General features: G+C 37.0%; 4 protein-coding genes across 7 annotated transcripts; 2 read left to right on the top strand and 2 right to left on the bottom strand.

Annotated features, from left to right (window-relative positions):
• Nucleotides 1-1,180: 1,180 nt before the first annotated feature.
• LOC108690015 (ATP-dependent DNA helicase Q1-like) lies at nt 1,181-3,693 on the top strand. Of its 3 annotated transcripts, none has more exons than XM_018197061.1 (3): nt 1,181-1,253; nt 1,331-1,492; nt 1,919-3,693. In XM_018197061.1, the coding sequence occupies exons 2-3, from the start codon at nt 1,438-1,440 to the stop codon at nt 3,664-3,666; spliced, it is 1,803 nt and encodes a 600-aa protein (XP_018052550.1). In that variant the 5' UTR covers nt 1,181-1,253; nt 1,331-1,437; the 3' UTR covers nt 3,667-3,693. The 3 variants fall into 3 exon arrangements, with proteins under 3 accessions (XP_018052550.1, XP_018052553.1, XP_018052549.1); XM_018197064.1 differs by having other exon boundaries at nt 1,187-1,253; nt 1,401-1,492; XM_018197060.1 differs by having other exon boundaries at nt 1,247-1,326; nt 1,401-1,492.
• A 1,136-nt stretch (nt 3,694-4,829) lies between these two features.
• LOC108690014 (TBC1 domain family member 16) lies at nt 4,830-8,060 on the top strand. The gene is made up of 6 exons (XM_018197059.1): nt 4,830-5,077; nt 5,187-6,106; nt 6,165-6,504; nt 6,610-7,035; nt 7,210-7,503; nt 7,647-8,060. The coding sequence occupies exons 2-6, from the start codon at nt 5,251-5,253 to the stop codon at nt 8,029-8,031; spliced, it is 2,301 nt and encodes a 766-aa protein (XP_018052548.1). The 5' UTR covers nt 4,830-5,077; nt 5,187-5,250; the 3' UTR covers nt 8,032-8,060.
• Nucleotides 8,061-10,218: 2,158 nt separating this feature from the next.
• On the bottom strand, nt 10,219-13,615 carry LOC108689991 (transmembrane protein 104 homolog). The gene is made up of 6 exons (XM_018197014.1): nt 13,311-13,615; nt 13,004-13,125; nt 12,845-12,929; nt 12,271-12,645; nt 11,878-12,055; nt 10,219-11,749 (listed from the first exon to the last, which is right to left on the bottom strand). Exons 1-6 carry the CDS (start codon nt 13,347-13,349, stop codon nt 11,043-11,045), a joined length of 1,506 nt encoding a protein of 501 aa, XP_018052503.1. The 5' UTR covers nt 13,350-13,615; the 3' UTR covers nt 10,219-11,042.
• An 883-nt stretch (nt 13,616-14,498) lies between these two features.
• On the bottom strand, nt 14,499-19,917 carry LOC108690007 (actin-5C). 2 transcript variants are annotated; one of them, XM_018197042.1, is made up of 2 exons: nt 19,755-19,917; nt 14,499-16,863 (listed from the first exon to the last, which is right to left on the bottom strand). In XM_018197042.1, exon 2 carries the CDS (start codon nt 16,842-16,844, stop codon nt 15,714-15,716), a length of 1,131 nt encoding a protein of 376 aa, XP_018052531.1. In that variant the 5' UTR covers nt 16,845-16,863; nt 19,755-19,917; the 3' UTR covers nt 14,499-15,713. The 2 variants fall into 2 exon arrangements, with proteins under 2 accessions (XP_018052531.1, XP_018052530.1); XM_018197041.1 differs by lacking the exon at nt 19,755-19,917 and adding an exon at nt 18,801-18,894.
• Nucleotides 19,918-23,461: the final 3,544 nt, after the last annotated feature.

Raw genomic sequence — 23,461 nt, 5'->3', positions numbered from 1 at the left:
ATATACATCTAACAAATATTTAAGTATTTCTTCTAGACGTGAAAGCAATTTGCGTTAATTTATAAAATATGTACATTTATTCATTTAATGATTATTATACACATATGCATCTACATATATGTTTCTTCTTGAAGTGTATTCAAATAATAATAATATTTACAAATTAAGAGTATAACACGTAATAAATTTTCTTCTTCATTGTATATTTTTTTGTTCAAAGTTTATTACTCCGAAATCCGAATACTCCAATGTTAGATCATCGTTCTCAAACTTCACTCGGATAGTACAATAAATGTAAAAAGCCTTAAGCCATAAGGAATTAATCAATCACAGTTGAAAGTGAAAAAAATTAGTCGAATATAATTAAGTTTATGATTAAGTTGATTTCTTATTACACATAATTTTTTACTACGCATAATTAGATCCGGGCTTAATTGGTTAATTTTTTACGATTTTAAAAATTTGTTCACATCGCATGCTCTGACATGCTCTAAAATGCTCCTACTATAGCATTTACTCACTCTAACGCGCTTGAAGTGAGTAGAAGCTATAACGGAACACATTGGAGCATGTTAGAACATGCGATGTGAAAAAAATCTTAGGTTTACTATATTCATTGTACTACACTTACTACACCCATACCCGAGCTTACACCCGGGCTTTGTTTGTTTTCATAATGTGTAAATCTATTGAATTATCAAATAGTGACTGTTCCCAAACTGAAAATAATGAATGAATCTTCTCCAAATAATTTCTAATCGATTTCATTCATAAAACACATTAAATAAAATCGCTGTCTGCTAACTTGACGCATGATAAAATTTGTTAATTACAAGAAAAATACTATTTTCCAAATGTTTAAATGCTTTTCTCAAATTTCCCCAAACGATTCCCAAATTATATAGACATAAATAAATCAGAAATATTCAATTTGTCTGCTATCTTGTCAGTGGTAAGGTCAGTGATCTGTAAACACTTTTCATGGATTTCAGTTGTCGCTGGCAATAAATGTGCTCACGTGATTTAAAAAACGAACATTTTAAAATTCGTGACGCATGAAAAGGACCCTTGAAGAAATCATGGATTTTATCTTTTTTCAATTGAACCTTACCTCGTGGAAAAATCTCTTAAAAAGTTGGCAACCCTGAATCTGAATGAAATCTTTTTTGATATGTAAAAAGGTTTATTCGCGTCGCATGCTTCAAAATGCTCTTGCTATAGTTGCTGCTATTCACTCTAATGAGGGTATTGGAGTGAGTAAGAATTATGACTATAAGGAGCATATTGGAACATGCGATGCGACAAAGCTAAATGTGGCAAAATGTTGTAGGTTATTAGGGTCAATAACAGTTCAATGTTGATAAAATAGTTATATCTTTGTGATTCATTAAATTTCACAGTTTCTGGATTTCAACGTGAAGGATATAGTCGATTAGGATGTCTATTAGCGACACTAGAGAACACGTAATTATGATAGATGACGAGTGTCAAGGTTGGTTAAATGTGTAAAATGAAACATTTTTATTTCCAAAATCCATATTTTTATTGTAACATTTCTAAAATTCATAATACGTTTTTTACTTTTGCATTCATTAAACACATCAACACTACGTGTAGAGAAGCGTTATTAATTAATTTCAATCTCGAGATTTGTATCTGCAAGATATTGCTTCCTAATAATTTATGATATAATCAAATCATTTGAGATATTATGGATTTTTTGCAATAACATGAACATGTAGAAACGGTGAAAGTCTCACGTTATCCTTTTCTTCATTAAAGAATCTAATTGTTAAGAAGAAGAACTAAACTTGACCTTACCGTATCTGGATAAACGGTATTGCAAAAACTCCCTATTATTAGCTTAATTCCTTGTCAACGAGATTAGCTACTAAGAACTTGTCCTCGAAAATTTTAGCTACGGAGAACAACGAGATAGCTGCCATTGATTATGAGCTGCAACAGATAGAGAACGAGGTACAGAAATTACAGGATCGTAGGAGATTATTGACACAACGGAAAGAGAAATTGCGTGACGATGCTCTTTTAAAGAAAAGTTTTTTTCTGGCCAAGAAGAATTGGGACAATGCGGATTTCATTTGGTCTGTAAAACTCATAGAGATATTAAAGAATGTATTCAAGATAGAAAAGCTACGAGAGTTACAGTTACCGACTATGAATGCGATCATGTCCAAAGAAGATGTGATATTGATTATGCCTACGGGTGGTGGCAAGAGTTTATGTTATCAATTACCGGCTGTGATGAGTAAAGGTATAACGGTGGTAGTTTCACCATTAGTATCCTTAATGGAAGATCAGTTGTACGGATTGCGTAAACTCGATATAAAAGCTAATATGCTGTGTGCGAAGGCTGATAAGGAGAGTATCAAAATGACTATGACGGCTCTCGTGGATAAAAGTTGCCCTCTTAAACTGATTTATATAACACCTGAATACATGGCAAAGTCCAATCGCTTCATGAATAAACTGCAAAAAGCATACGAGTTGGGTCATCTAGAACGGTTTGCGATCGATGAGGTGCATTGCTGTAGTCAATGGGGACACGATTTCAGACCTGATTATAAGTTCTTGGGAGTATTGAAATCTATGTTCCCTGGAATACCGATTCTAGGTCTGACTGCAACGGCCCCGACTAAAATCATCGTAGACGTGCAGAAAATGCTAGACATTAGTGGTTGCCTAGTTTTACGAGCTTCATTCAATAGACCTAATTTATATTATGAAGTTCGTCGCAAACCAGCTGATAAGGAGACACGTCTCGCGATGATAGAAAATCTGTTGAAGAATCGATTTAACGGCAAGTCGGGTATAATTTACACAACTACTATTAAAGACGCGGAACAATTGACAACTGATTTGAGAGATAAAGGTATCAAGGCTGGATGCTACCACGCAATGCTCGAAGCCAATTACCGATCAGAAGTTTACTCCAAGTGGATGTTAGGCAAGTATCAAGTGGTAGTGGCAACTATCGCTTTTGGATTGGGTATTGACAAGCCGGATGTGCGATTCGTGATTCATCATTGCGTTTCCAAATCGATGGAAAATTTTTATCAGGAGAGTGGTCGAGCGGGTAGAGATGGCAAAAAGTCGGTGTGTCTTGTGCTCTATAGATTAGCGGATATATTTAAATTGAGTACCATGGTGTTTCAAGATAAAGTCGGATTGCAAAATTTGTATAAAGTATTGGCCTATTGCTTAGATCAAACTTCCTGTAGACGGAGTTTAATAGCGACTCACTTTGAAGAAAATTGGAAAGAAAACGACTGTGCAGAGATGTGTGATCATTGTAGGAAACCTATAAGCGTTAGAAAGCAAATCGACGTAGCACATTATTGTAGACAATTATATCAGATTATGACTAAAGCTGTGCAAAATGAAATACGATTAACCGCATTGAAACTGGTAGATGCTTGGTATTGGAAAGGTGTCTCGTCATTGCGAGTTTCTAACGTACCTGTACCAAATTTTACGAGAGAAACCGCAGAGGCTATCATAGGGTATTTGCTGATAAATGGTTACCTACAAGAGGACTTTCATTTTTCAGCATATTCTACAATATCATATCTTAAACGCGGACCTAAGTCAGGACTAGTGTCAGGTGACAACGATCACAAGATACTCTTTAACTATGAGCTTTACTAAACATTGTTGCAATCGATATTACAGCGATTTATGGACTCGTACATTCATAATAAATGTTTAATTTCAATATAATATATTATTATTTAAGGATATTCTCTCTCTCTCTCTCTCTCTCTCTCTCTCTCTCTCTCTCTCTCTCATACACACACACACACACACAAAATTAAACATCATGCATTTATATTATTTGAAAATTTACTACTTTGATTAGAAATACGTTAAAATAACTAAAGCTCGCACTTAATTGCAACATTTTGAATTAGGTGTGAAATGATTGAGATTCTTTATTGTAATTTCACAACATAATTGATGTGACTTTAGCCTCGAGTAAGAAAAAGAGAGAAAGAGTTTGTGTATAGAGAGAGTGTATAGAGAGAGAAATTGGACGATCGATTAAAAGTAAAAGCGAAACGTTGAATAATCGATAAAAACGGTTTATGGCAAGGCAGGCCATGGCAAATGTAGCGAAAAAAGTATAAATGCGTCGTTGATTGAAGAGCTACGCTCTTCGTTCCTGTCGTTGCATGTTGGAAAATGAAATACTTTTGCAGAAATACTTTTAATAAGTAGTTACAATAGTGCTGCGTCGCGTACGCATCTTCAGAATGTAGTCATTGTAGACTCTAGTGTCAATTGAAGCGGATTTTATGAGAAAATCGACCTAGTACGGCGCGTGCTTGCGCCGTAGCGGCAACGACGACGGCGCGGCGCTCGCGCATTAAGCACCAGTACTACACAAGTAGTAAGAAATTAAGAATGCCAGCCTGAACCTTTCAGCGATTTAGAAATCGTTTACGTTAATTGCTGTGCAAATGATCTCACCAATTTTATTTTTTCTATCTCAATTAAGAGTACATTCCGAGTACACAACATTTCAACAATAACTCGTAACGCAATCTCGAGATATTACCAGAGTTTTCCAGAATATCCATTTTTCTCTGTGAAGAAGAGCGAAGAATGGCAGAGTTGTTGTCTCGGAATTCATTATCGTGGAAATGGTGCAATTCGGAAGGCAACAACAACGCGGGATGTTACAATTATGACGCGGATACGTATTATTGCGTATTGTCGAGTATGCTCCGTATGTAATGGTATGTAACGAGGCTAACAATAAGTGATAATGATAACGCGGTCGCGTGTGTAAGCGCGCATATACTCACATACGCTACGCAGAAAGACAAGTCGTAGACGAGTACCTCTGCCGAGGCGAATCCAATTCATCCAATGCTTTTAATTATTACATAATTGTGATTATGTTCATCCTCCGTCTCTGTCTCTGTCTACGTCTACGTCCTCTTCCGACTGGCTCCGTTCGCAACAACAATGTCGCTCGTCATTTCAGAATTTTCTTCAACTCTTACTTCTTAAGGCAAAAGAGTCGTCGTCATTGTCGTTCATCTCACATATAAGTGTAGGTATAATATGATATAATAAACAATTAAGACTTTCATGCAACTATTAACAAAAACGATTACGACTTTTCAACAGAATAATGTCAAGTTTATCACGTCCTTTTACAGCGAAAAAAAAGAAACTAACAGCGAAAAGTAATTGACTCTAAATCAAGTAATCGCTCGATCAACAATGCCTCTTCCAAATATTTGGAGAAAAGCGAGTAACTATATCCTTGGTGAGTGCGGTCAGGACAATCGGCGCGTCATTTATCAAGATGGCGAGGCATTATTTTGCAAAAATAATGTCTGTGTGCATCCTCCTACGTTAATGAGACAGCACGCCGACGTGGTGCATCATCCTGGATATATGACTATAACTTGCAAGTTGAACAACAATTCCAACAATTTGCCAATACCGACTTTGCACCTAAGTTGGATACCCAACAGCACGTTGCGCAAACATCCTACAGCGTTGGAGAATCTGAGTAGCAGGAACGCTATCGCAACCTGCCCGAGTTCCTGTGTCCCGGCCTCCGGCCCCTCAAATTCCCTCAATGTTTCGGACGTGAGACGCGAGCTTGAGAACGAAAATGAACATGAACATGAACATGAACATGAGAATAGTACGGAGAACGATAACGGAAATGGGAAACTAGATGTGTGCTTGGAAGCAAAAGAGTCCATCGATTGCGGAGACTGCGAACGCGTTTGTTCCAGTTCCATCTGTCGTTCCAGTTATGGCAATGATTTTCCACCTCATCGAAATCCAGGCATCATTCTTGATTGCAATGACGAAAATGCCGCCATCGCTATCGAGACCGAGATCGAGAATCCTCCGAATCGAGCGGATTCGAGTGGATTCAACGAAAAGAACGATAATAGAGATCGACTGCTGAAAGAGCGAGACTCTTTTAACGAGATCGATGAGGAGCCAGGACGCTTCTCATATCGTGACGATGTCAGCATAAAGAGTCGCAGCTTGTCATTAACGTCGACGTGCAGTTGGTCCATCTCGGTATCCACCGATGGTAGAATAGAAAAAAATGGTAACCACCTATTGTTCTCATACAATTAACGATATTAGCGATGACATTGTTTCTACAGCGGAAGAAATGCCGTCGTGGATGAGGTCTCCGGAACTTCTAGCGTTACAACACAATCTTGTCTTTCCGGAGAGCGCGACCGCATCGCCCGTGACGTTGCGTAGAGCACATCGATGCAGAAGGTTCTCGGTGGATCTCAGCGAGATGCGATCCTTGCGGCTGTTCTTCGCTGATCCTGCTTGCACCTGCGGTCAGTTGGTCGTCGCAAGCAGAGAGAGTCAATACAAGATCTTACATTTCCATCACGGTGGTTTGGACCGGCTAGCCGCCATTTTACATCAGTGGCATCAATTGCTTTATCCGCGTTTAAACACCGACACAGAAGAGAGTTTGCCGTACAGGTCAGACATTATTAGAATGTATGATAAAAATTGCAAATTTCTCTGTCAAATAACGATTTATGATATTCACTTCAATTATTGATACGACTGTAACGCGTTGTGCAGGCATTTTATGGTATGTCGGCCGGAAGTAAGTCGAGACGAGCTGCATCCCGAAGAGGGTCAAGTACCGATGATCACGTCGCTAGCTTGGAAAGATTTATTGAATGAACGGGGCCAGATGGAGGACGACCTCGCTCTTCGTAAAGGAATATTTTTTGGGGGTTTGGAACCAGCGTTACGAAAGATCGTTTGGCCTTTCCTGTTGCACTGTTACTCTTATCAAAGTACGTACGAGGATAGAGAGCAGATCGACGCCATTAGGCAGCAAGAATACGAAGAAATACAGAAACGCAGACTAAGCATGAATTCAGAGCAAGCCGAGCGTTTCTGGCGAAACGTAGTGTGCATAGTGGAAAAAGATGTTGTTCGCACGGATAGGGCTAATCCATATTACTCCGGTGAGGGTAATCCCAATGTCGAAATAATGAAGTGAGTATCCAGACTAGTTACTCTAATGCTTCTAAGAATCTCTTTTCTCTCTCTTTCTCTCTCTTTCCTCCCCCTCCCTTCTCTTGCCGTCTCATCTCCAAATTTATACTATTGCTATATATATTATTTGCGTGGCTTGTTATTATTTCTTTTTTTTTCCGTTTTCTCTCGCAGGAATATTTTACTCAATTATGCGGTATACAATTGCCGCTTGGGTTACACTCAAGGAATGTCCGATCTCTTGGCTCCATTACTAGCCGAACTCAACTCTGAAATCGAGGCCTTCTGGTGTTTCGCGGGTTTGATGCAAAGATCGGTAGCCGTGTGCACTCCGACGGATATAGATATGGACAGAAATCTATGCTATCTTCGAGAATTAGTAAGAATCATGGTACCAGATTTTTATACGCATCTTCAAAAACACGCGGATGCCTTGGAGCTTCTTTTTTGTCATCGATGGATACTCTTGTACGTACAACTATGCCCCATACATATACATATATCTCATATAATAGTAAAAAACTATACTATGCTATACTATTATAGTAGATTTCACATAATTTTTGGCTCGCGCATAATTTTATCTTTATTCCACTTTTTTTTCGATGCAGATGCTTAAAGAGAGAATTCCCAACCGAAATAGCGTTGGTCATGTGGGAAGCCTGCTGGGTCAATTATTTAACAGATCATTTCCACTTATTTCTTTGCCTCGCTATAATGTGCGTTTATGCGGACGACGTGATCGCCCAAGATCTTCGAACGGACGAAATGTTGCTACATTTCAGTTCATTGGCCATGTACATGGATGGAAACATTATACTTAGAAAGGCACGAGGCTTACTTCATCATTTCCGTCAACTCGTGCGATTACCTTGCACATTAGCCGGACTATGTCGACAATGTGGTCCAGGAATGTGGGACAGCGCGCATGATCCGGTAATAGAGTGTGTAGGTCATGAGGATACGCACTGTCCCTATTTAAATAATTACGAATAACTATCTAATTTATAAAAGAAGAAGAAGAAGAGAGCTCATCAGTATTACTTGACGTACAGATTACTCGTTTCGAATTATTAGATATATTAGGTGTAGTAAAAAGAAATCCATTATTTTTCCATTCAATTTCATGCAAAAATAATAGATTTCTTTTTACTACACCTAATATATTATTAAAGTCTTTGTCCTCTGCACGGATTTTTCTTTATAACAAACTTTGATTAGTAGTTAGTCTATAAAATCTCTTGTAAACATTAATATTTATAAAATATAACGAATCTAGCCATTATGCTCTCTGGATCTACACATACGCATATAAATTCCGTTGTCACACACGCGACGATATGTGATATACATTTTTATCTTTGTTCAAGTTATTCGAACTTTTTTTTAAGTAACCAAGAAAAAAAGAGTAAGAATCTGTTAATTACTCAACAATATTAATTACTATGTTATATGTAACATACACGCGCGCACACGCACGCACGCACGCACACACACACACACACACACACACACACACACACACGCACACACACACACACACACACACACACACACACACACACACACATGTTGATATCTCGATTTAATCTTAATTTAATTTAATTAAATCAATGCCAAAATACAAAAACACTATTTCAAAATACAACAATTTCAAATCAAGTTGACTATCAAGTAAAAAATAAGTTTACAAGACTTTGAAAACATTGTATATCAATAGATAAGTATGTGCAGTATTCGTAACATTTAAGACTGACGAATGAAAAGAAAGGATAACTAGTACAAACTAATTTCCAAATGTATGCAGCTTGGAGATATTCATCATCTAATATCTCATTCAAATATCTCAATAATTTAATCTAGTAAGAAGCTCGTCCGTTGGAAACCAAAAGGATAAATCAAATAGTCTACATACATGTACACAAAAGTGCTATTTATTGTAAATATTAAATATATATACCCGAATTGTGCAGGATATACATTATCTAATAGCATATATGTTCACTCCAAAGTGTTCACTTACGTTCATATACATATGACACATTCTCATACACCTATGTGTAATTTTACATACGTAAAAAACAGCGCATTTTTTTTATTTTTTCTTTCACAGCTTCAGATGCAACGACAAATTTTCGCTTATTGAAAATTGATGAAATATAATCTTAAGCATACAGGTTGCACCTATATCATTGTTATCTCTCAGAATTGATTCGAAAACAAATACAAAATTATTGTGATAAACTAATTTCACTGAGTAATTCACTAATCTCTTTGAATAGAATACTAATTCGTCCTTTGTTTATTACAATTATTATTATATATAGTCTGTTGTCACAGGTATAAGAAAAATAATAAAGTTGCTTTATGATCAAGATTTCACAGATATTGTGCTTAAATAACAAAGGCATTCCACGCTAATTCACTTGGCCAAGGATATAAAATTTTATCAAAAATATCTTTTATCGCGCTTTCTCGTACTGTCTGATATCGTTGAAATCTTAAAGAAAAATATATATCTGTTAAGGTCTGTTTCATGCAGATCTCTCAGTTTAAAATAAATAATATACAAGGACGTAGAAATGTGTATGTTTGCACGCACGCATGTGCTGGTGCAAATAAATCGATAGAAAAACTTGTACATACAATCAACTATTTATTATTATCCATTTCAATTGCTTTTTGTGCGCGCTTGTTTGTATGCGCGCACGGCACATATGCACATAGTTTACAATATTCTTTATTATATGCTACACTCGTATCCTGTGTATCTGTATACATACAAAGTCTGTTTTTTATTGCTGCACTTTCTAAACTAGTACACACAGTGCAATAAATTGAAGTGAAACAAATATAGGTTTGTTTTAACTTATTTCACAAGAGTGCAGCAATAAGAAACAGATCTATAGATATACAGATGTGACGGACATATTGCAAATACTTTTTTGGCAGTTTCACATACGTATTTTGTACAAAAATACAATCTCAAAAAGAACATCATCGTAATATCATACTTTTGCTATTGCCTCTATTATCACATACATTAATATTATTTTATTAAAAATACACGAATACGAATTATTTTAGCGTATAAAATATAAATACAATGACGGAAATTCATTCATATTCAATTAGAATATCTATATATTATAATAAAAAAAAATCATGCATTTCTGTCCCGGGATAAAAAAGTAAAATATATGTTCTAAACCTTTTTTTTCTACAGATTTCTACATTTCTAAATATTTCCTATGTTAAATCTATCTGATATTTGACTTGTACACCGACTTGTGTGTATCGAAGTATTGTCGGTTTACTGTATGTACGTATGTACGTATCCTGCCATAAATAATGATCACCTTATGGATTTTCTACAATAAGCCATTATTTAAGCTTTAAAAAAATAATCGATTGATTGGTCAATTTCTTATGACTTAAGACTTGAAGCTAATGGCTTATTGTAAAAAACTCATTACTTGTCGATATTTCGTTAAAGGATTTCACAGATCGCAAAGATTAGTCACGTTACAGATCGTATTGTATCGTCGCTCTTATCTCGTGTCTATCATTTTAGAGTTTAATTATTTTAGTTCGACCCAAGCGCTCGACATCAGTCGATATCAATATCGACTGACTGTTAACTCTGTTAATTCTACGATTACCTTTATACGACATCCTTATAAGCGGATTTAATAACATTGATTATATTATAATTGATATATAATTACGACACTGGTCTAATCATTCCATTCTTCAGAGAAATGGCTACAATTTCAACAATTTATTATTAATATTATTAAATCTGATTAATATTATTAAATCTGATTAAGGATGTCGTATAAACATAGTCTATGATATCTATATTTTTGCTATGATAAGTTTTGAAACATATCAATGGATATCCATAGTCTAGTTTCTCGTAAACATTCTGCATTCGTTTCTATGATGGAGCTTTTAGCACAAACATAAAGTTCTTTTCCCTTTTGCTAAAAATAATATTGATTTTGTTATTGACTGATCCAAGATTGCAAATGTATTTGTATAAAATTAACCGATACTAAAATCATACAAGTAACAGCCCATACTACGACGAAAACTAACCAACATCTGCCTGAGAAAGGACTTGCGAATTTGTTCATGACCCCAAGACCAATAATCTTGTTAGTCTTTTGTCTGGCATAATAAACTAAAAATGTAGGTATTAAATACTGTATTCCTGCTCCGGCATACGAGCCTGTGATACCAACTAATATTGACAGATCTTTGGTAATAATCGCGATCAAATACGGTGGTATTATCGCCAAGACGGGGAAGACAAGTTTCCGAAGACATAAATTGTAAGATGTATCCTCTTTTAAAAAGAGTGTCTGCAAATTATTTCGGAGTGTAATTGCTATAATGGGGAAGCTAGTACTCAAAGTAAATACTGGGAAAAGGGCTAAAAAATACTCCATAAAGAGCATAAAAATATTGTCACTCTTGGAACAATTGCCTAAGCCACGTGGTCCAAAGTCCAAAGTATAAAGATCGTCCAAACGCTGAAAGGCGAAGATGCCAGTTAGAGCTAATAGTAAATAAAAGAGAGCAATTAAGGTGTAATCGAGAGCTAAGAATTGACTTAGTTTAGACTTGTTCACTATTGGTGTAACCAAGGCCGGTAACGAATGATGACACATGAAGGAATAAACGCAAGCACCGAAAAGACTTGGAATTCCTAAAATGATAATTAACGATATTGTTAAAATCATTGATACTTAATATTCATATAATTACTCTAATGTATATCTAATGACACTGTTAGTCAATGTAATCTGTTAGTAATCATATAAATTCATAGCTTACCGGCTAAATTTGCAATAGGTGGATCGCCACGAGGGCCGTGTACAAAAAGATTTTTTATAGCATATATGATCATTATAGTGAATGCGAGCCATCGCATTACCGAAGTCAGTAATTGAAGATACTTGGTCTTTTGAACGTTGAAAAATACAAAGGGACCCAATAATAATACAAACATGGTCTGAAAATAAATAAAAATAGCATAACAATCATTATCATACCGTTTTGCATTTACGGTGCTTATAAGCATTCATTTGTCTTTGTTTAATTTGATTGATAATAAGGATGAATTGACATGCTTACAAAAAAATATGAGTGTGAAAAAGGAATGCATCCTTGATCTCAGCAAATTCAAAAGGGCCAAAATGTGTGTAATTTTGCAAATCGATGACATACCAGGAATATTCTATACACATCCAGTCGAGTAAACATAGGACCTTCCCAGCAAAGTTCAGTATCTGGTACAGTGTCATTGCAGGTAAGATTTTTTGGCAAATAAGTACAGGCGACATCTGCTAGTGACTTCGCGATTGCTGCACCATAAATGCTTAAATCTCCGTATAGATATATAGCGAAACATAAATAAAATAAAGTAGTGCCAAATCTATTAAAAAAGATGGATGCCATCTGTCCCATTTCTATTTTATCGCAAATTACATAATATCTACAAGTCGTATCCAAACAACTTGGACTGGTTGAAGAAGGAGCTACCAATGGAGTGTCCTCCGAATCTGAATTGGAAAGACCAGGTTCACTTATTGTCTGTAAAATCTGAAAAGTATTTTAGTTTTCAGTATTACAACATGTGTTACAAATAACAAAAAAATGATGCATGTATGTATCGCTGCTAACATCAAATATACCAATCTATCTCTCTTTGCCATAACATTACCTTGCACATCTTTCTAAAATATCTGTAGTACACTCGGCTCTCCTGTATAGAAAGCTAAACAAGTTGAAAAACACTTACACGTTTTCGATGTTGCATATGCCTCCACATAACAATAGCATTGGCAGATGCCATTGCTTCTATGACAAATGTAACTGTGATAAAACTATACAGAAGAAGAAAATTAATGAGACGAAATAAGTTTAGATTTACAATGTAAAAAATTCTTTCTACATATACCTGATGAATGCCAACACTAAAATGACACTTAATCCAAGTGCCCATCCTGCTCGACTAAATACAGCAGGTAAAGTCAAAGCGCCTGTTCCAACGATGAGATTGAAGATATACACGAGTCCAACCTACGACGGAGATCTCTTTAGCCGCCAAATATTTAATCTAGTTTAATCTATTATTAACTATATTTATATTGACTGAAAAAGAAGTTGAGGTTGAGGTTAGTAAACTCGGTACGCCCATATGTCAATTATGGACAATATAAATAAATATATGTGAAAAAAACAAATTAAGTCCCTCTTTTCCTTACCCATGTTGGATACTGATCATTAATATTCTCCTCGGGCATCTCTCTCGAGTCGAACCGAGCGTTAAATTCTCAAACCACGTATCTATCTGAGAGGATGTCGCGTCGTGTCTCGTCTCGTCTCGTTCACTTGCTCTCTCGTCTTGCTCACATATCTATCTACTAGTCACTGACAAACGCCGATGATCACCAACTTGTTGTTGATCCGTACTTTTTCATGATACGACAACGCAACTGTACTTATCATAAAGATGTTGACGTGTTGCATCCACGTTTTTCATCTTGTTCAAAATCAGCTACCTCAAATGTGTGTGTGTGTGTGTGTGTGTGTGTGTGTGTGTGTGTGTGTGTATGTCGCGTGCGTGTGTCAGTGATACGTATAAACTCATATGCTGGAGAAGAAGAGAGATAGACGGAAGAAGAAAAGGATGGATGAAGGAACACATCACATTTCTCCGAAATCAACCGGTCATATTTTCACTCAAGTTTAAATGGTCCTCGGTATTAAATGATCATTCCGATTTACAATTAAGGTAATTTTACCAAGTAAACACTTTCTAAAAAGACGAAGAAACCGTGTTCTGTATTGAATCTAGGTGTAAAGTGAGATTATCTCTTAAATTGAAATATTTGGATTTCGACTGCAATTATTTTATATATCTATTCTATTACTACTACCCTTTTTTTTCTTTTTCTATCATTTTTTTTATTCAATCAAATTTTCGCTTTATATATCTATATGTATAGATTTGCCGCTTTCTCTAGACTCTTCTGCCTGTGGAGTGTCTCAATCCCTCGGAATTCTTTTACAATTATAAATTTTTCGACACCAATTTAAGAAAATCTTTCCTTAGAAAAAATACCGAGATGCAAGTAACTTTCGAAAGAATTATGCAGAGCTCCAAGTAGATAACAAAATTACAATCTTCCGAGCTTAAGAAAGAAAGAGTAAAATATCAATTTGCATTACGGATGTTATAAAAAAACGAAATATCAAAATAAACATCAAAAATATTTATATAATATATAAATATTTAAAAACTCGTAAAAAAGATCGGGCATGCAAAACGAGAAAATTATAGGAGAAAAGTTTACACGATTATCGCTCTACTATAGAAAAGTTATTTTAGAAAAGATCAAAATGGAGAGCGGAAGGTTGGGACGATTTAATGAAAAAAAACTATAAATCACAATCATCATATTTTTCAGACTTTTATTTTATAATCCCATAAGTCTAAAGTAGTCTTTAAGATGTGTACGTGAATGGTCTTGCGCAATACAATGGGAATAAATTATAATACTTTGGCTAACTTACGGGGTCGAAACCGTGGTGCCTATCATTTTTCCGTTTATTTTAGCGTTGGTAGAACCTTTCCGAATCAGCGGTTTACCCCATCATGTAAAAAAAAAGGAAAAAGAAAGAAAAAAGAGGGGGGGGGGGAAAGGCCATATTTTCCCTCAACGATAGGCAAATTGTAATGGAAAACGGAATTAAACAGGTAAGAAGTCAGAGGTTCGTCTCTGCGCGGAATGACGTATAATGCATGTTCAGTTTTGACGCAAGCGTCTCTTAAAAATACCGCACATTGATCGGAATGCATTGATCGACGTTGATTGCCATCATATCCGAATTCTGCCGTCTCTATTCACGAGAAGAGTATCATCAATCAACGGTTCTACCCGCGACAGAAATTGTAGAGTTATCCGCGTGAACGTTTCTTGCTCGAATTCTCGAAGAAAACCGGCAATTGAGGTTTACGCGTAGGATGTTTACGGGAGAGTCTAACAAAAAAGAAGCGTTTTTTACTCTCGCGTTGAGAGAAGAATGTCTCGAGAGGAATGTTTGACTAAATGCTATCGTAGAGACACAAGTTTTATTCAAATATATAATACAAAGGACTCGATACTATAAGATAGAAAAAGGTATTCAGAAATCGGGGGCACATGTTTAAGATCGTTATATCGAATAGATGAAAAATGATGGAAAATGGTCACGTTTAAAACGAGCAAGAATGAGCCATCGATTTATTTTGGATTATCGCCAAGACCGAGGAACAATCGCGGAAGGAGGGCGATATATCGTAAGCTCCTCTTTCTTTCTCTTTCTCTCTTTCTCTCTCTCTCTCTCTCTCTCTCTCTCTCTCTCTCCTCTCGTTTAATCGGAGACGCTTATCTCAACGCGTATCTTAAACACGTACATCCGAATTGAAAGAAGCTACCTTTGCCCCGGAGGAATCAAAGGGCAATCGTCGCGGAAGTTGATGTTACGTCCGCCTGCGAAACGAGACAAAAGCCCCTCTCTCTCTCTCTCTCTCTCTCTCTCTCTCTCTCTCTCTCTCTCTCTCTCTCTCATTTCTCAAAGTCTCAGGGATCGGGGAATGATAGTAAATGTGATCGAGAATGCGTTTAGAAGCACTTCCTGTGGACGATGGAGGGTCCAGACTCGTCGTACTCCTGCTTCGAAATCCACATCTGTTGGAAGGTAGAAAGCGATGCGAGAATCGATCCACCGATCCATACAGAGTATTTCCTCTCGGGTGGGGCAATAATCTTAATCTTCATAGTAGACGGAGCTAAGGCAGTGATCTCCTTCTGCATTCTGTCGGCTATGCCAGGATACATGGTGGTACCGCCAGATAGAACAGTGTTGGCATACAAATCCTTACGAATATCGACGTCGCACTTCATGATCGAGTTGTACGTAGTCTCGTGAATGCCACAAGCTTCCATGCCTAGGAAGGAGGGTTGGAAGAGAGCCTCGGGGCAACGGAATCGTTCGTTACCTATAGTGATGACCTGACCATCGGGAAGCTCGTAACTCTTCTCCAAACTGGAGGAAGAGGCCGCTGTGGCCATTTCCTGTTCAAAGTCGAGCGCGACGTAGCAAAGTTTCTCCTTGATGTCGCGAACAATTTCTCGTTCGGCAGTAGTAGTGAAGGAATATCCTCTCTCCGTGAGAATCTTCATGAGATAGTCGGTTAAGTCGCGGCCTGCTAAATCCAAGCGGAGGATAGCGTGTGGCAGGGCGTATCCTTCGTAAATCGGTACAGTATGAGAAACACCATCGCCCGAATCCAGTACGATACCGGTGGTACGACCGGACGCGTAGAGCGATAGTACAGCTTGAATCGCCACGTACATGGCAGGAGTGTTGAACGTCTCGAACATAATTTGTGTCATCTTTTCGCGATTAGCTTTGGGATTCAAAGGTGCCTCGGTAAGGAGAACCGGATGTTCTTCCGGAGCTACTCGTAGTTCATTATAGAATGTGTGATGCCAAATCTTCTCCATGTCGTCCCAGTTGGTAACGATGCCGTGTTCGATCGGATACTTGAGCGTCAAGATACCCCTCTTGGATTGAGCCTCGTCACCGACGTAAGAGTCCTTTTGTCCCATACCAACCATGACACCCTGGTGGCGTGGCCTGCCGACAATCGAGGGAAAGACGGCGCGGGGAGCATCATCCCCAGCGAAGCCAGCCTTGCACATACCGGATCCATTGTCGACTACAAGCGCGGCTACTTCCTCGTCGCACATCTTTGCTTACTTGCTTTATCTACAAAACAAATATTAATATCACAATTAGCTTACAAGACTATTTTCGCACGTTGTTTTGTTATACATTATACCAAAACAAATTATACATACATATGTACATACACACATAAATGAAGCTCGTAGTTATAAACGAAATTAAAAGTAGCGAATGATTTAATTGAAAATTAAGTTACTTTTAAATGTAATAAACGTTTACGTTAAATTTATGAAAAATACATTAAATTTCGTGTACATATCATACAAAAATATACTTTTCGAATTAGAAATATACATTAAATTTAGTGTAATGTCATGAAATTAACAAGTATATTAAATTTCATGAAATTAACAAGTATATTAAATTTCATGAAATTTCGAACAGTATTCTTTTCATCTTTCGCGCGAAAGTCATGTGTTCGAGACTTTTTCAAGGATAATTGGAAAAAAATAATTAAAAAAAGAGATATATTAAGAAATATATTATGGAAGCATAAGTATATCGATGAATAATTATCAGCCGGTACACTTTTTCGAAACTCATTTAAGATGACGTTGAAAAATACAATAAGTACTAAGCTTCATAAGAATTTAATAATTCCATTATTCAAGACGTGAACGATACACATGTATACAGGATGTCCCGAAAGTTTTTACCAATCACTTTTGTGTAGATAGAGCGAACTAAACTGAGTTAAAAAGTCCTTTACTATTTTGCAATTTTCACAATGATTAACGAGATATTAATTACTAAAAATTACTGAATATTGGTTTTCAATAATTTTTTACTCGAATATCATCAAACTTTGCAAAAAAATAACGAGAAATAAAAATCATTTATTTTCTTCTCATAAAGTTCTGAGATGAGTTTCAGAATTTTTTAATACCGTATTTTTTCATGTTGGTAAAAATAAGAAAATGCAGTACTAAAAAGTTGATAAAAAATTCTGAAAAAATTCTTAGAATTCTACGAAGAAAATAAATAATTTTTCTCTTGCAGTTTTTCTGTAAAATTGATAATATTTGAGTAAAAAATTATTGAAGATCAATATTCGGCAATTTTTAATAATATCTTGTTAACTATTGCGAAAATTGCAAAACGATAGAGGACTTTTCGATTCGGTTTAGTATTTACGCTCTATCTGCACAAAAACGATTGGCAAACAATTTTGGGATCCTGTATAATACATATGTCGAGGAGAGAGAGAGAGAGAGAGAGAATTAAGAGTGAAAAAGCAAGACAGCAGAGGAGACGCCTTTGAGCAGACGTGAAAGTAACGTTATCGTTAACGTTAATTATCAGATCAGAACCGCACCCTGTCATGAGCTACTCGCTCCGCCTCGCCCTGTCCCGCCCCATCTCTACCCCACCCCTATCCATCCGGTGTCACTCCACTCTATTCTTCTTTCGAATACACAACTGATATGAACGATGATAACGATCGATTTAAAACGGCAAACAATCTGTGCCTCAAATGAAATATAATTTTCATTTTTTAATTTTTTAAACAAATAATATTTTATCGCCGATTGCCGATTGCATATCACTGACACCGCGCAAATTATCGCGTTGCATCAGGCATAAGAAGAGGACGAAGAGTTTTTAAGATGCGTTTTTCAAGATATAAGTAGTAACTTAATATAGGTGGTAACATGCCAATTACATTTAATTGGATACATTCACATTCGCGAATGTATATCTTCACAATCATCACACTTTCGACGCGCTTGCGCGTACTACCCAGTGAAATGCACATCATCTTGTCGTTGGTCACTTGATACGAATAACGTACATGTGTGATATCGTTCGAAATACTATATACATATAATTCGGCTATTTGCCGAATATTAGAATTCGCCACGCACTTGAATTCGAATCCTCCCTACGAATGAATAATGAATAATGACTAATCCTCGCTACGAATAATCGTGATCGCTTCGCACTTTGCATAGACTTACTTAGTTTCGTGTAAAAAGTTCAAGTTATATACAAGTTTTAAGTGGCGACACTGCCGCACCAATCCAGCACCGAACACAGAGTGTAGCCGAAGATCGGGGCTCGCGGTGTATTATACGAATACCAACAGATGCGTTGTTCCCACTCGGCGAGCACAAGGGTGGGACACCCTCGACCAATCCTGGCTTTCTTTACCATATATGGAAGTACTCTGACACAGAGGGGTTTCCGCAGCCTCCCTCCCACTCTCTCCACGTACCTCACGATCCTCACCCCGCGCACGGCTATCGCTACGCAACGCAATGAAATGCAACGCGGCGACGACCTGACTTGATAAGCATCAAGCCGGTGTGTGCAATGAACACATCTCCGTCTATTAAATCGCCTGTCAATTACATGATTTTTCAATATTGCTTTGGCGGATTCGCGGCGAAATGAATCATGTAGTTATTCGAGAAACGAATTTCAGCTAAAAATGAATTTCAGCGATTTCATTTCGTTTTTTTATTCTTAATCGAGCCTGTGCTCAGTGATCTATACTTCAATCTATATTATCGCATGTTGCCGTGAAGCGAGCGAGCGAGCGCGAATCTTTCATAGGTGGTCGTAGGTTAGTAACGCACTACGAGTTGTTGCTATTAATAGAACGGAATAGAATCGGCGTCGCGTCGTGCCACAACCACCTGCATGTCCCGTGGCCACGTTCTACGACTACTCGACAACCTGTCTCTCGAGTCACAACGTGGCAACGACTCCGTCGTTTTGTCATAGGCTAGAAAGCCGGTTCATAAAAGTTCAGAATAAGACAGGAAGAAACAGCGAAAATTCCGCGCGCTCATTTCATTTTCTCCTCGTCTACCTACCGAGACTCGAGATTGAAGAACCGAGACAACTACATCCATCCACAATTACATTGAAAGAAAATACAGCGCGAGCGACGTCTCTCTCTTACTTACCTCTTTCTGTCCTTAGTACGCCGTTATACGCTGCCGCGAGAAATTGGAACGAGGAGATATGGACGAGAGTGCTAATCGGTCAGCGCAGGAACGGAACGAACACCGTGCAGCACTGCGAACGCTGTGAGCAAGATCGTCCAAGCGAACAACCGTGAGAGCCGTAAGCCGGTATCGCGCCGCGCCGCGCGCGCCGCCCTGCACCTCGCCGCGTCTCACCGCACCGCGTCGCACACGTCACATTTGCGTGGACTCGTCCAGAGGTGTGGTCGGTATGCAATTTTACCGACTCCTTAAATCTAATCTTGTCCTCTCGCATCCCATCCATTTCTAGCATAAGGCTCGCGATTACGCGAGAAACCGTCGTACATCTCGATATGAGGGAAAGAAATGGCATGCCATTATCCTTCGATCGCCACAGTCCCAATATCGTATACGTAATATGTATTGTACATACGTACCGATCTACCGAGATCCCTTCGCCATGCAATAGACTCGTCCATTCAACTTCTCCCACCGTGCGGATTCACAGCTCTTGCCATATATGGGCATAAAACGAAAGCAACGCGCCGATTGGTCCGTCGGCCGGCTAGCGGCTAGATTCTCCAAATGCCGTTTCAAATCGCACGATACGGAGAGCGCGTGTCTCTCCTCGAAATATATGTTCTAATGTAAAGGCTCGCTTGAAAATTAACCATTGCACCGGAAGCCTATTATGAGTTGTTTGTATGTACGTAATGTACATACATACCTGAAATTCGTCGTCGATGGGGGATGGCCCTTTAAATATTCTCCAATACTTAATTTATATTAAACGTCCCATCTTAACGACTTTTCAAAAAAGTTGTGATGATTTAATCAAAAATTGTATTGAATAATCCTGGAATATTCCGAAGAATTAATCACCGTCGGACGTGTAACGCACTGCAATCCGTCAGAAGGATTTAAATTTCCTTTATATTTTCTACGTATAATTGTGTAAATTTCTACATATTCTTTCTTTCTTTTTCTCTTTTCCTCTCTTTGCAGAGCAGCTACTAGTATGATACAAACGTAAATCAATATGTATATTATATGTATAAAGAAATTGAAGCATTCGGAGACTTAAAATGTACAGAGCAGCGGTAAGATAGGTATATAGTATACGTATAGACTAGTGTAAAGGTATAAAATTCAAGGGCAGGAATACGAGTGCGTTGCACTCTAATTTTGCATGTCATACGCAATTCAAGCCCTACGATCTATAACGTGGACATGGTTTATACGAATTTACGGACAGACAGACACAAGGTGCGAGACTCGACCGCTCGTCTGGCTAAATGGGAGAGAGAGAGAGAGAGAGAGAGAGAGAGAGAGAGAGACCTGCTTTCAAAATCGATACGCTTCTCTTCTCGGAGCTGTCTCATGATTTCTTCACGAATACGTGACCGGTTATGACGTACGATTTACAAAGAAAAGGATACTATTCGAATCGGTGATAAATCGTCAAATCGTTACATTTCCCATGCGCTCAATACTCGCGCGTTTCCGATGATTCACGAGACGACCGCGTGCCTGATGATCGAGGAACGCTGTGTTAGAAACGCCCGATTTGAGTCATTTAAAAACGGTTTCGTGACGCGATACGTTGATTAATATACTATGATTATAATTCATCGGGTCTACTCAGTGTGACGTAGCACGACGATGTATATCTATACGCGTATAATCACATAGTCTCGTGATCTCGATATCTCGGTGTCCGGATTAGTCTGATAGGTTTCTCTCTCTCTCTCTCTCTCTCTCTCTCTCTCTCTCTCTCTCTCTCTCTCTTTTTGAATAAAATAATTAACTCTGTTACACACACATGTTCGCGTGTCCTAAAGACCCAATGACCCAAGATATCTCGACCTTATCCATCATATATAGTCTTTGGCGCCAAGGTCTTGGAAGATTAGCTCCCAAAGGATGAAACATCTCGCGATGTTATACATCGGCCTTCTCCTTAGCACGAACGTGATACGTATTAATACGCGCAAGTTATCACCACGATTCATGAAACGACTTATAAACGGAACATCATTTAGATGAATAAACGAAATACCTACACTTAAATAAAAAATTCAATTCAACGAATAAACTTGCGACTTAACTATCGCATATCTTCAATTTTAACAGATTCAATTCGCGATGATTCGCAAGGAAGACTTGAGTAACGATTAGCCGAGATTAACCGCAAGAAAATAAAGACTTTATAATTATATATTGTTGAATGTTGTATCAAAAGTAGGTAAACAGATATTACATCGATGGGGCATCAGTATCAGTAAGTATTGTGAGATAACAACGTTTAGTTCCGTCATCGCAATGTCATCAAAATGCGCGCGCATGCACGTAACTTGAATTACCGAGAAAAAAGGAATATAACGAAAGCTTTACTATAAAATATTTAAAACAACATCTCTTTTTCTCTCTCTCTCTCTCCCTTTCTCTCTCGTTATAGATTATACATACAGTGTATAATCATAAATGGCTACTCTTTTTTTATTTTGCAAATTAAAAGTAATAAACGTATGTAACAAACGGTCAACTTATAGATTTAGATGGTTTAAATTGAGTTCTGTTGTGACAACAATGTATATACATACATATCACCATCTGTAAAAATGATTATATAATATGTTATAGATTGGAGCAAGGCATGCACAACTTTTTCATAATAATATAAATATTTCATATAAATAAGAGTTATAGCGTTTTTTGTCAGAAGTATACAAGTGTAACTGAAATAACGCTAATCATACAGTTTTTTATTCCTAATAAAAAAACCAAGTCGAAAAGTCCTCTACCATTTTTGCAATTTTCGCAATAGTTAACGAGATATTAATTTCTAAAAATTGTTGAATAAACGAATAAAATCGATTTTCAGACAATTTTAAGATATCTTTCTGTGTTCTTTGTAAAGTATTTTGAAGACTTTTCTTAAAAAACTCTTAAAGATATCTTAAAGCTATCTTATATGTCGATTTTACTTATTAGATAAAAAAGGTACTCATTAGACTAAAAAAAATATGGCGAAAATTTCAAAATGGTAGAGAATTTTTATTACTCAGTTTTTTATTAGGAATAATTATATGATTAGTGGGCGTTATTTCAGTTACACCCTGTATAATATATCTTTATACAGATTATAATATATAATATGTCCTGTACAGATCGATGCAGTAGCCATCTTCCGACTCTTTACATTGATCCATATAATCAAACACATGACATTTATACACATGTCAATCATTAATGCGAATCACAAGTTGACCACACCAGGACGGAAAAATGTTAAGATAGATAAAAGATATAATAGATAAGAATCAATTATATATGCCCCTTTCTATTTTCTAAAACACATAGATAATTTTTTCAAGTAATCATACTTGTGCTCTCAATACACAGTTTACAATTCAAATCATTTATAATTTGATTGATATATCTATATTATATTTTTTATGTTTAGTTTATGAAATAAAAAGAGATGACTTATAGAATATAGCATAAGATATTGTAACGCGATTCTTAAACGATTCTATTCAATACAGTCTCATAACAGTATCGTTGTACACTCGATTGACGCCATCATTCGGTATATGCAGGAATCTCAACTATGCGATAATATTCGATATTGCATTCTATTCAATGCTAACTTATGGTGAATTCAATCACTTGTATGCACACTA

The sequence above is a fragment of the Atta colombica genome, unplaced genomic scaffold, assembly GCF_001594045.1.
Source record: "Atta colombica isolate Treedump-2 unplaced genomic scaffold, Acol1.0 scaffold29, whole genome shotgun sequence".
In the NCBI taxonomy this organism is placed as follows: domain Eukaryota; kingdom Metazoa; phylum Arthropoda; class Insecta; order Hymenoptera; family Formicidae; genus Atta; species Atta colombica.
The sequence above is the reverse complement of the archived record's forward strand: the minus strand, read 5'-3'. Positions and strand labels throughout refer to the sequence as shown.